At 45.3% G+C, this 11,781-nt stretch overlaps 1 protein-coding gene across 1 annotated transcript in view; it reads right to left on the reverse strand.

The window, feature by feature from the left end:
- Nucleotides 1-11,781, reverse strand: part of KIAA0195 (KIAA0195 ortholog) — a 29,519-nt gene that overhangs the window by 3,136 nt on the left and 14,602 nt on the right. The window contains exons 15-26 of the mRNA XM_009696116.1: nucleotides 9,318-9,420; nucleotides 7,852-8,069; nucleotides 6,451-6,632; nucleotides 6,113-6,251; nucleotides 5,375-5,490; nucleotides 4,394-4,493; nucleotides 2,841-2,949; nucleotides 2,099-2,288; nucleotides 1,469-1,546; nucleotides 978-1,063; nucleotides 331-412; nucleotides 1-11 (exon numbers count right to left, since the gene is read on the reverse strand). The exon at nucleotides 1-11 is cut by the window's left edge and continues 144 nt beyond it. Of these exons, the coding sequence (XP_009694418.1) occupies nucleotides 1-11; nucleotides 331-412; nucleotides 978-1,063; nucleotides 1,469-1,546; nucleotides 2,099-2,288; nucleotides 2,841-2,949; nucleotides 4,394-4,493; nucleotides 5,375-5,490; nucleotides 6,113-6,251; nucleotides 6,451-6,632; nucleotides 7,852-8,069; nucleotides 9,318-9,420 (1,414 nt within the window). The remainder of the gene's footprint in view (nucleotides 12-330; nucleotides 413-977; nucleotides 1,064-1,468; nucleotides 1,547-2,098; nucleotides 2,289-2,840; nucleotides 2,950-4,393; nucleotides 4,494-5,374; nucleotides 5,491-6,112; nucleotides 6,252-6,450; nucleotides 6,633-7,851; nucleotides 8,070-9,317; nucleotides 9,421-11,781) is intronic.

The raw sequence follows: 11,781 nt of genomic DNA on the forward strand, positions 1-11,781 counted from the left end.
TAGTGCTGAGTCTGTGAATAAGGGAGAGGTAGGACGATGATACGGGCATATCACTGGCCCAACCTCCCCCGCATGAACCATCAGGGAATCAGTTGTAAAAGATAAGCTTGTAGGACAGATGAGATGCCACACTGTGGATCTGCCCTGTGGGCATGCTGGCACTAAGGGATTCCCTTCTTGTCCATGCCAGGTTTTTGGATAGTGTGGCTCATGCCATGAATCAATTTACCAAGCGAGCGAGGAAGGCACAGGGCCTCAGCTATGCATCAATACTGGGACAAAGTAGAAGAGAAAAATGTGTGAACAATTTTAATCTGATGGGCCACCTACCTTCTTAGGAATGGAAGTCAAGTTTTTTCCTGTTGCCATGGTCATGATGGAGCTGTGAGGAGGCTTGCCCAGGAGCGAGATGCTGGAGAAAGGTTAGTCTCTCAGTAACAAGTTCAGGCACCAAAACTATTGCTTTTTTTGTCTCTGTCTAACATTTGAACTCAAATAACCTCCTTGGATTGCTTCAAGCATTGGCACTTATCTGCCCACTGCCTGAAGCATATGCTATAAAAGGTGTCATTCATGGCAGGTGCAGACAGGGAGAGAGGTGACCTCCAAATGTGCAATGGGGAAAAAACCCACCCATGGTACCTTGGCCTCTGCCTGACACCCTAGGCTCTCCATCACGCTCCAGCCAGTGCAACAGTATCAGGATTAAAAGATGATTTTTCAGCTGGAGGTTCAAGCCACATGATAATAGCAGCTCTCAGACATCAGGCAGGGCTAACACAGCAGCACATAAATGCTCCCATCTATGTTTCCAAGCACCTTGTCGAAGCAGGTGCTTGGAATAATCCCTGCAGCTGCCCTAGTGTGCTGTGGGTGATGTTAGCTTGCTTTTAACACTAACACAGTGAGGCTGGGGGAGTGGTCTGTGCATCCTGTGGGTGGGAGGCAAGAGATTCCACCCTGTCTGACAGACTCACCTGAGCAGTGGGTAGCAGAAACAGGAGAGCCACACAATGTCTGTGGTACTGAGGATGGGGGGCAGCTGCACCAGGCAGGAGAGGAACTGGACAGAAACAATCCAGAGTGAAGAGCATGAGCAGTGCTAGGACAGTCTTGTTACCCAAGATGCCACTGTCCTCCCCCCAAAACACTGGGATGAGCTGGTAACTAGGCTGCCACTGCACAGCCCCTCCACATGTTCCAGGCTGCTGGGGCAGGTGCTGCAGGGGATGCTTTTCTCCACAGAAAAAGGGTTTGAAAAGAAACCCTTGTAGGAGGCTCAGGAAGAAGGGCCAATGCAGGCTGAGATCATATAGTCTTTATCTGTAACTTTCCCAAACACACTCTGCAAACTTGACTGAAGGCCATCTTCCTCTCTTGCAAGGCTGTCTCACTGCAGCCACCCATATCTGCGCTAGCACTCCTGTCCTCTGAGCTAAATGCTGTCCCCAGCCAGGCCAAGACTCACCTGAATGACAACCAAGGTCAGCTGGCACTGCAGCAGGAAGAGGAAACACTTGCGGATCCCATATGTTGCATGCCTGGCCTGGAAGGAAGCACAAGCCCTTAGAGCCCTCACTGTGATGGGAGCAGTTATCAGCCAAGAGTAATTATTGGCAGGCAGGGGCAGAACATTTGGCCTGCAGGGGAAGTGGGAGGGGAGAGGATCTGGACATATTATAAGCAAAAGGGGAAGGTCTATTGCCTAGATGTAGAGGTTGTGAAGGAAAAGCAGAATTCAGCCAAGGGGTAAGTTTGTTTAAACCTCCTGGCTTTTCTGGGGTAACAGTTCTTCCTAGCACTGCATTGTTGTCTGGCTAGGGATCTCTGCAAATTTATATTTGATCCAGTTGAACAATATTCATGTTCTGTTGCTACAAGGCACCATTCCCAAACTGTCCCCTACACCTTGGACTGGTAGGGCCAGGCAGGAAGAGTTATGTCTGTGCTTCCTGAACAAAGGACAGGAGACAAGAGCAAAGCCAATGTGGCAGTTTACTGTGTAACTCAACGAGAAGGCTCACATGAGCTCCTGGCTTTGCTTTCGTGAGCTGCAGGCAGAGGGGTGAGTACTGGAGAGGGGATATGCCTGGCTTACCTGCTCTATAAGCCTGATGATGCTGGTGCTTTCTTCTTGGCGGAAGGACATGGAGCAAGGCAGGCTGTTGAGTTGCCCTGAGAGCTGCAGTGGGGTGAGCTCATCGGAGACATGAGTCATGGTGGTGCTGGTGGCATAGCCAAAAGTCTCCCAGGAGCAGCGAGATGGGTAGAGAGGGTCCAGTGCTATACTGCAAAGACAACGCAGGAGCATTAGTGACAGTCCTCATCCCAGAGGGGAAACTATGGTTCACTGTAGTCCAGCTTGTGAAGTCACGCTGTGCTGTGCCATGCCACCTCTATCTAGCTTGCTGGTAGAGAAGTCCTGAGCTGTGACATGAATTTAGGATCAATCTCTCTAGACTTTCAGTTATTCCTAGAGAAATAATGAATATATTTGAGTTTGTGGCTCAACATCAACAAATTGGCTGATTCAGAGGGATACTTCCACTTTCACACAATGTGAAGCACCTGTAATGCCAGTTGGTGCACAACAGTTCACCATGCAAGAATAACATCTTCCTTTCAAAGATGGAGAGAAATATAGCTGTATGTCAAGGGATCTAGGTAGTATTCCCATCCAATACCAGGCAAATCTCCCTTATGGAGACAAATGCAGCTAATAATGGACAGAGCAATTGTGAGCATCCCCCTGCACAATTCAAAGGTCTGGTGTGACCCATGGTTGGGCACTTGCTAAACTCAAGGCAAAGGCAGCTGGAGGAGTCTGGATCCTGCCCCACCTGATATCACTCTGCAGGAAGAGGCAGCTGTTCCGCAGGTTGGCAGAGCTTCCCAGACAGCAAGTCACCTCCCCGTACTCCTGCATGATCTTGATCATCTCACACATGGCTGCAAAGGGATAGAAGGAGAGACACAGTGCGTTATCTCATTATGCACACAAAGATGCAGTGTTTCACCCACCCTTTCCACTCTGGATGACAAGCAGTCAGATCTTTTAAAATTACCCCAACTGATACTCATCAGTAATGTATAGTGAGATCCAAAGTCAAAGTACACAATTAGATAGCTAATTAATTGCAGTCCAAGTGCCCTGTATACCTGCAGGAACTGAGCTGTGATTCACAGAACTGTGACCCAGAGATTTGCATCTTTAGCACATCCCTTTCAGATCAGAGCTGTAAGTACAGCCTGGGTATATAATACAGATGGCTTCAGCATCAATGGTCTTGTTAGAAAACAGCAGAAATTAAATAAACCTAAATAATTTAAACATAAAATAAATACACAATTTTAAATTCTGCTCAGCAGCACATCACCACTATTCCAAGTCTAAAGGAACAGAGGGAATAACAAACCACTCCAAAAACAGTGCCACACTTAGCCATATTCAGAGCAAGCCCCTGTTCCTACACTTCTACCACTACTCTAGCCTTCATCAATCTTTTTATCAACACCCTACTAATACTCTAAATCAAAGCTGCTCTTTGATCTGATTTTTTGTCTGTAGCTCTGTGCACAGTGCTCTGTGTGTATATGAATTTTCTAGAATGCTCCAGGCAAAACAAAAAACAACCCAAACCCACCGTCTGTAGATTCCTGTGTAAACAACTTATCTAAATGACTGGTGTGCCCAGATCTGCAGCACAGCAAGGGGTTAGATGAAGTGGGGAACTGGCACTTCTGTGAAAAAGAGAGAAGAAACCTACTGGGCACTGACTGCTCAGGCAGACTGGGCTGTAACTGGTTCTCACTGGCACTCTGTAAGCTGTGCCCAGAGGTACATAAAATGCCAAATCATAATGATGCTTAGCACTTTTACTGTAGACTGGACAAGTATTAGCCAGCTGAGCGCTCAGCCCCTTTCTTAGATAAAACAGTATCTCTCAGAGAAAATAAATTGTCCTTTCTGGTCTCTGCAATCAAAAACTCCACAAAGCAGCAGAAGGTGTTAACAGCAACTGTCAGAGGAAAATTCTTCTGGGAAGTGATTTCTGAGTTATATAAGGCAGTGAGGGTTGTGAGCAGAGATCAAAGTCTCCTAGCGCACTGATAATGCTTATTTAATAAAAGGCAGTGGCATTTTGGATGTTTGCTTTTGTGTCTCTTATGAATGCAAATTGAAAGGAGTGGTTCTTAGCCCAATTCTGTAGCTAGGGAACGGTTGCATTAAAACGAAGTTAACACCTGGCTTCCCACAGGTAGCAATAGAGGGTCATTAATATCAAAATGCCTTTCTAGATTTCTAGACTGTATCCCCTTCCCTTCACCCAAATTGGATGGGGCAAGTATTCATGGGCAGTAGTAGGACAGACTCAGGCTCTGGGCCACTTACTCTCCGGGGTGCAGTCTGTGAAGAGGGGCACCAGCAAAGGCACATTGTCTATGTTCTGCAGGTGAGGTCTCACCTGGTGGATTCCCCGTGGGAGTTTGGCCTGAAAAAGAGAAAGAAGACACTAAGCAGGGGAGTGTGTGTGTGAGGGAGAGGCATTTCAGAGGCAACTGCTGAAATGAGAATTATGATTCCCAGAATTATGCAGCTTCAAGATCAGACACAAATTGATGTCCCTGCAGACAGAAGCTGGCATTCCCAAGCCACTGTAAGTGCAAGTCTTCTGCTAAAGTTCTACACTGACATGCCAAGCTGTCTGCACTTGCCCTCAGGGTTTGTAAGATCAGCATGAGAAACCTGTGCTCCAGGATTTCCAAGGACTTTTTACCTATGTGGAGAATCTAGTCAGAAACTATGTGCTGTCTCACAGCAACTAGATCTATTTCAATTGCAGCCACATCAAAACACAGCAAGGGAAGGGTTCTCACTTTCTAAACCCAGGCCTAACAGATTTTTTTTTTTAAATCTGCATCTCTCTCTGATATTCCTGTAACCTCTGCTGAGCATGTCTGAGTTCTTTATGAGGCAGGAAGAGCTTGTCCCACACTCTTGACTACTGGGCAGCACCAGCCGTGGCTTACAGCTGGAGGAGACACAAAGTTTCTTCTGTCTGCATGGAATGTGGGGATGTTCCCACTCCCTGCCCAGCACATGGGAAGGGGACACAGATGGATTGAGATGTGGCTCTCAAGGCTACCCCTTGTGTGGTCATCTCCATTCCTGAACTCCAAAGAAAAGACCTGTTCAGCAAAAGTGATTAACTGAGAGAAGCCCAAACTTCCCAGGCTCTAGATACCAAGCTGGAAGAGTGTGTGAGAAATCAGGAGTCCCAATGCACACCAGTCAATCAATCTGCTTCAAAGAGGAATTCCCTTTGGGAGTAGTGAGGTGATACTGCTGACCATGACAAGGTGTGAGCCTCACCCTGTTACAGTCCTCCAGGAAGCTGGGGATATCACTGTCTGTTGGTTGAAAGCTGATGAGATCCGAGTGCCCTTCCTCTTCCATCAGCAGAAGCCCCTCCACATCATCTCGAGAAACTGGAGCAGAGAAAAGCAGTATAAACAATGAGCACACTGCCTCTGCCACCCCTGCACCACCCACATGGTATATTCACATGGTGCTGCAGAAGCCAGGAAACGTGAGGCTTGATTTTCTAGGTTAGCAACACTCAGATCCCACTCAGTCATCTAAAATGCAGTATTTCTAGATGACTAATCTGCTCAGAGGTAGATATGTGAGCCTAGTCTCTGCACTTTTGAGACACGATAGTTAATCTGTCCTCTCTTTCTTCTTCTAGGTGAAGAGAGTAAAGAAATCCCAACTGAAGTAAGAAAAAAAGAGTAATGCACAGGTAAGAGACCCTCAGTGGCTTGACCAGGGCCTCAGCAAGAATCAAAAGCACTAATGAGCAGTTGTAAAATCATGGCAGCTGGTGCACAGAAGGATGTCCGTTTCCAACAACTGCAGTACTGACTGGGTAGAAAGGTTATAAATGTAAGGCACTCTCGCTCACACACACACACCTCAGGCCCATCCAGTTTTGTGCTCAAAGCTCTGAAGGGCCAGGTGTATGGTGAGGACACAGGAACCTGTGAAAGAGTTTAAAAGAACCATCCAGGAAACACACGGCATTCAAAGTGGCTTAGGCGCAGTTCTCACCCTGATGTAGGTCATCGTGCAGAGAGCCAGCATGGCTGGGGCTAGAGGGAGGGATGTCTGAGCCAGGCACATCACCATTAGGCGTTAAAGATATGTGGCAATTCCAGCCAGTCTCAAGACCCATCTTCTCAGCAAACACCTGTAGGTGAGCAGACAAAAGATTTTAGTGTCACTGTCCAGGCCAGAGTATTGCAGACCAATGCCATATTGGAGCATAGGTACCTTCTGGACCTGTTAGCTAGCTGAATCAGATTAACCTTAGATTGCACTGGAGCTAACTCTCCAGTCAGACAACCAGGGGACATGCAAGTTCAGGGGGTTCAGCAAAGACAGCTTACCTTGCTTTTGAGCTCGTCTTCCAGGGAGAAGTAGACAAAACGAATGCAGGCATTGACCAATCCATCAATGAGGCGGACAATGTCAAGACGGGCCTGATACTGAGATGAGACCATTCCCATGAAGATCTGTCCGCTCAGAGCCTGGATACAGTCTTCCTTCTCCATCACTTCCCCAATCCCTTCTTCAGGCATGCAAACAACACGCAATCACGTTGAGACACAAGGGGCCACATGTGCATCAAAGTACACATGGTGGGAGAGGCCACCAATACAACACCCAAGGATGCAATACCCAGATACACAGAAACATGCAGATACAAACATACACAGCAGGAAAGATGAAGAGACATCCATTTGTCCCAGCGTACCCAGTCACAGAAGTGGTTTCAGGATATCCCCACATATGTGACCAAGAATACACGCGTGAAACAGCAAGTATGGAAAGGAAAAAGACAAAACAAGAAGACAGGGATCAGTCACAAGGAACTGGGGCAGAAAGGAAAAGGATGTATGCTGCATAATGTTCACATGTGCATTTTAAACACATCATACTGTGCTTAAACAACATGGCGAGTCTAGCTGAGACAGAGTGTCATCAGAGTACGAGGGGCTGATGCAAAGGAACTGGATCATGTTCCCTCCAGTGACACTGCAGACACTCCCAAAGAGCCTGCAAAGGCTCTTTGACAGGGTTACTGCACCATCACCAGATCAGCCTGTGGTGAATGGGAGCTGTATGCAGCATGAGGAATGAAATATTAAAACACTTCATAGAGTTGCAAAGCTTGCCACAGGTGGGACTCAAAAGTGTTTTGAAAACACTCAAGCACAACTGTCTCCCAGGTGTTGGAAAACCCATTGTTCACATTTTACAGAATGGGAGAGCAAGGCAGAAAGAGATTAAGACTGGTTTTCCAAAAGAGCCTCCTGGAGTTATGTAATGGTATGTGCTTATTTCTCAGTCTCCATTACTGTTCCGGAGGAGATGTACAATTCACCTAGTGGGAATCAGTTCCTTCAGCACAGCAACAAAATCCATCAACAGAGAATAGTTGCATACCACCATACATTTAATTCCTTTGAAAAACCCAACATATGTGATTTCCATAAAATTAGACAAAGAGCAAACCAGGTATCGAAATACCTAGAAGTCTTGACTCTCAGTTGCCTGCTTTAAGAAACAGACTTCCCACAAGTAGAATAATTTCTCTGCAAGCTTAACTAGAAACATACCTATCAGCTGCTACATCATTACATCCTCTGGAAATACTTCAGAAACCATTAGTTCTCCATTTCATCTGCTACTCTGAATAACAATGTTCTTACAGCTCTAGACTGATCAAAAAGTAAGCACCTGGCCCAGTAGCAGACCTTATTATAGACAGCACAGAAGACACGTACCATCTGAGCTCCAGCTATTCCTCCGACTGCTCTGTTTGATGGGGGTCGTCCCAGGGAGATCACAGCATGTGAAGATAGCGCTCTGCCCAGGGACCTGCACCAGTTCTATGCACTTGCCGTTGAGCTGGGAGGACAAGGCACAATGCATTGGCTTGTATGCAAAGGCAGAACAGTATCCTGAGAGGCAGGCTCGCTGGTAGAAATCTAACACCTTCTTCCTACGTGGAAGAGACAAAAACCAGGCAAAGTTAGCAGAAATGTGCCACATTTCTGATGACGTGCACTGTAGTTCAATGTAGAAATCACCAGTTGGGTATTTGGAAAAATGTATTCCATGAGTAGTGGTCAGAGACTCTGAAAAAGCCTCTCCGTACTGTTTCTGCATTCTCTAAGCTGCAGACACTATAGGGCAATAAAAACACATATTCCAAAAGGGGCAGTGGTGAACACTTCTGTTTGCTCATCAGACAGATTGATGAGTATGAACACAGCACTCTTTGAATACACTTATTAATATAATATGCTCTATATGGCTGCCAGATGACTCCAAGGAAGTTCACTGCACGGCAGCAGAAGCTTAATTCATCAGAGAGAATTTATCTGTAGGGAGATAAACACCGAGGAAGGAACTGACAACTCTGACAATAGTATCTATGGCAGAGACAGTAACAGACTTTTCTTCTATCCCCTGTCAGAGTTTGGGTCCCAGGAGCTGTATATGAAGTCTCCATTGAGTCAATATTCAGTTATTGCAATAGCGTAAAGTTCCTTCTCTATGTTGAACTCACAAAGGTAACAAATTAGACCATACATGGGATTTTTCATTGGCTTCTAAGATGATAAATATTCCAAAAAGGACTAGTGGGAGTTTCCTTACACCTGAGGATAAGCAGACTTATAAGAACAATGTACTGCTGGTCAATGAAACTAAACATTACTGGTCTGCTCTGCCAGCAGGAACAGAAATTCAGTCTACAGATGAAAATGCAACAGACACTGTCAGATATTGCAGCAGGACTAAAAGGGTGTGATGCATTGTGGTGGATTGGTTTGAAGCTGTCAACAGCAGGGAGAATTGATCACTTCGTTTTTCATGTAAGACAAGGCATTGGTCTTGAACAACAAAAAAAATTCTCTGCCACCAGCATATGACCCGATTATAACTCACAGTCCTACTACACAGTACAGTAAGAGTCCACCTATAAGAGCCTAATATGTTAACAGATACAGTAAGAAGTGGCTTAGTCTTACAGTCCAACAGATTGCTTGCTGCTATCTGATCTCTTACATTGATATAATTATAATGATTAATTATAAGCAGAGATGGCTCATGTTCATAACCTACTTGAAGCTTCTATTAAATAGCTTAACAAGCATCGGTAAAGGGAATTTTAACAGAGAGTGACCCGGTTCCCTCTGCAATTAATCTGCAGCTCCTGAATGCACCAAATGACAAAGCTGCGCACCTGTCAGAGCCAGAGAGGGGGTAGATATCGGTACCATCCCAAAAGTCTGTGCAGGCCTCGAGGATGATGTCAGCTGTCCCATGAGAAAACATCTGCTCAGTGCCTGAAGTGTAGGAGAACAACGAGTCAGCATCACACATACAAGCTCCCAGGAAAGGGATATCATACCAGCTGCTCACTTATTTGTTAAAAGCGAGTGTTCCCACAAACTGCTTTGATGCACTCCAGATATCCCCTTCCCTCTGTTGAAAGTCTTCAGTCTCCATCAAGAAATTATTCAAGACTGGATGATACGTATTCAGCTGCAATTTGTCTAACTGTGAGTTCAAACAGGGCTGAGATAAAATGTGAGCCACATAGTTCCTATTCTCCCCTTACACTGTGTAACAATCCTGCTTCTACAAAAGGTGGGATAATATCTTGCTCCTGTATCCAACAGAGCAGAAGAAAAGATACTCCTGTGTGCCTCTTCTCTTGAGGGTACAAGCACCAGCGATGAGCCTATGGGGATCAAAGTCTGCCTATACTAGAAATTGCATTTGATTTTAGGCCAGGCGTGGATCTAAAGCGTAAGAGCTATTCTTGAACACCTTCCGTTCAAGTAGCAGAGGATAATTTTACAGTGCGATCCATTACATAGCAGTCTGTTTCACAAAGGGTCCTGAAAACATGTTAAATCAGGATGGGTCAAAAGTTCAGCATAACAAACTCTAAAAAAGTAACTCATGTTGTGATCAGGGAAGAATTGAAAAATCAACGGACACGACAGCTTGTCCTGTTCTTTTCTTCCACTACTTTACTCTTTAATACAGGCTTAAAATCTTTTATTCCCTCTTGTAGATAGAGGTGTTAAAAAGTGTTTCTCAAAGGTGTGTGATATCACTTGTCTGATGCAGGTCCCAGGCACAGGACACAAGTTAAAGGATGTGGGGCTGCCTCCTCCACACTTCCTGCTCCCTTTCATTTACACTGATACATTAACATTGCACGCACGTAGACTTCTCTGTCTAGGTTCCCTCCTCCAGCTGCTCTGTGACTTTGCCCCCAACAGCTTCAAAGCTGATCTAATGAAAAAAACATCACTGCCAAGAAAAAGGAGCCCAAAGGCTTCTTGCAGGCATTGTTGCTGACTGCAAATGCTCACACTAGCTGGTGAAATCAAGAGCCAAGAATATCCACTCGCATAAACCAGGCAGGGACCTTCAGGAACACCGGAGGATTTTCCAAAACATAGCAGCTCTCTGCTTTCTGCTATAAGTAGCCATCACACGCCAAGTTTATCAGCATAACAAACCTCCAAGACAAATAGGAGCTGTGTGTGAAAGAAGGAGCCTGTCTCAGGGACACAAAGGAGTACTTGTGCAGAGCTCTGGTTAATTTTACTGTACAAACACCTAATTCTTCCCACCTTGCTCCTACAGTCAGATAGTCCTTGCTAGGAAAAAGGAAGCAAGATATGTTTATTGATTCATGCAAAACTTATGCCCTGGAAACAGAGCAAGAGCTTGCAGATGACCACACGCACAGACATACCTACGTTCATGCCTGACAGCAATTGCAATCCATTTCCCATTCAGTATCATCAGCATTCCGCACACCAATCCTTCTAAGGGGTAAATGACAGTGACACCACGCACCATAAACTGGAAGGAGTTCATTCAGCTGTCATTGTCAGTAAAGTGCGCTCAGCCTCTTCCCTTCCTAAATCATGAACTTGAAGCCCAGAATTTTCTCTGGCACAAGGGACAAAACTAATGAATAAGACAGGGAGTATAACTAGCCATTCATGACTGCTGGGACTCATTAGGAAGAACCAAGCTGCTGCAGCTGAGCCAGTGAGCCAGAGCAAAAGGAACTGAAGAGCGCAGCTCTAGCAAAGGAAGATAGAGATGGTATCAAGCCATTTTATTCCACTGAAGATGCCGGTGAGCCCCTTGTTTCCATGTGGTTACTATGGATTTGGGATGAACACTGCCAGATGGTGAGACACACATTTCAATGGAATAGCAAGGGAACATATAGATAATCTACCTCCAATTTCTGCTGCAGCTGTAGAATTTATTATGCATCTCCCTTTGACTTCAGCTCATCATGGGAGTGGGTGGATTCAAAGATTTACTCACAAATAATGTACAGGAGAGGCTAGTTATGATCATCTGGTCTGGTTCTTCTGCATAAACAGAGCCATTTGATTTCACCTAATATTATCTGCATAATCCATTATTTCTGGTTGTACACATTTTAGAAAGTTTCAAGGGACAAGACTATCATGTGAGAGGTGTTCCAACGGTTAACTAACCCCACTGGCAAAATTCCTCTTAGAATTTACTCTAGACAGCATAATCCAGGTCACACACAAATTCGTCTGAGCTCCAGCCTCTAAACTAAACCGTTTAAAAATGAGGATAAGGAGTTGAAATGAGGCAACATTAAAGGTTTTTCCCTACACTAAGCATCACAGAAT

The sequence above is a fragment of the Cariama cristata genome, unplaced genomic scaffold, assembly GCF_000690535.1.
Source record: "Cariama cristata isolate BGI_N322 unplaced genomic scaffold, ASM69053v1 scaffold18302, whole genome shotgun sequence".
Lineage (NCBI taxonomy): Eukaryota > Metazoa > Chordata > Aves > Cariamiformes > Cariamidae > Cariama > Cariama cristata.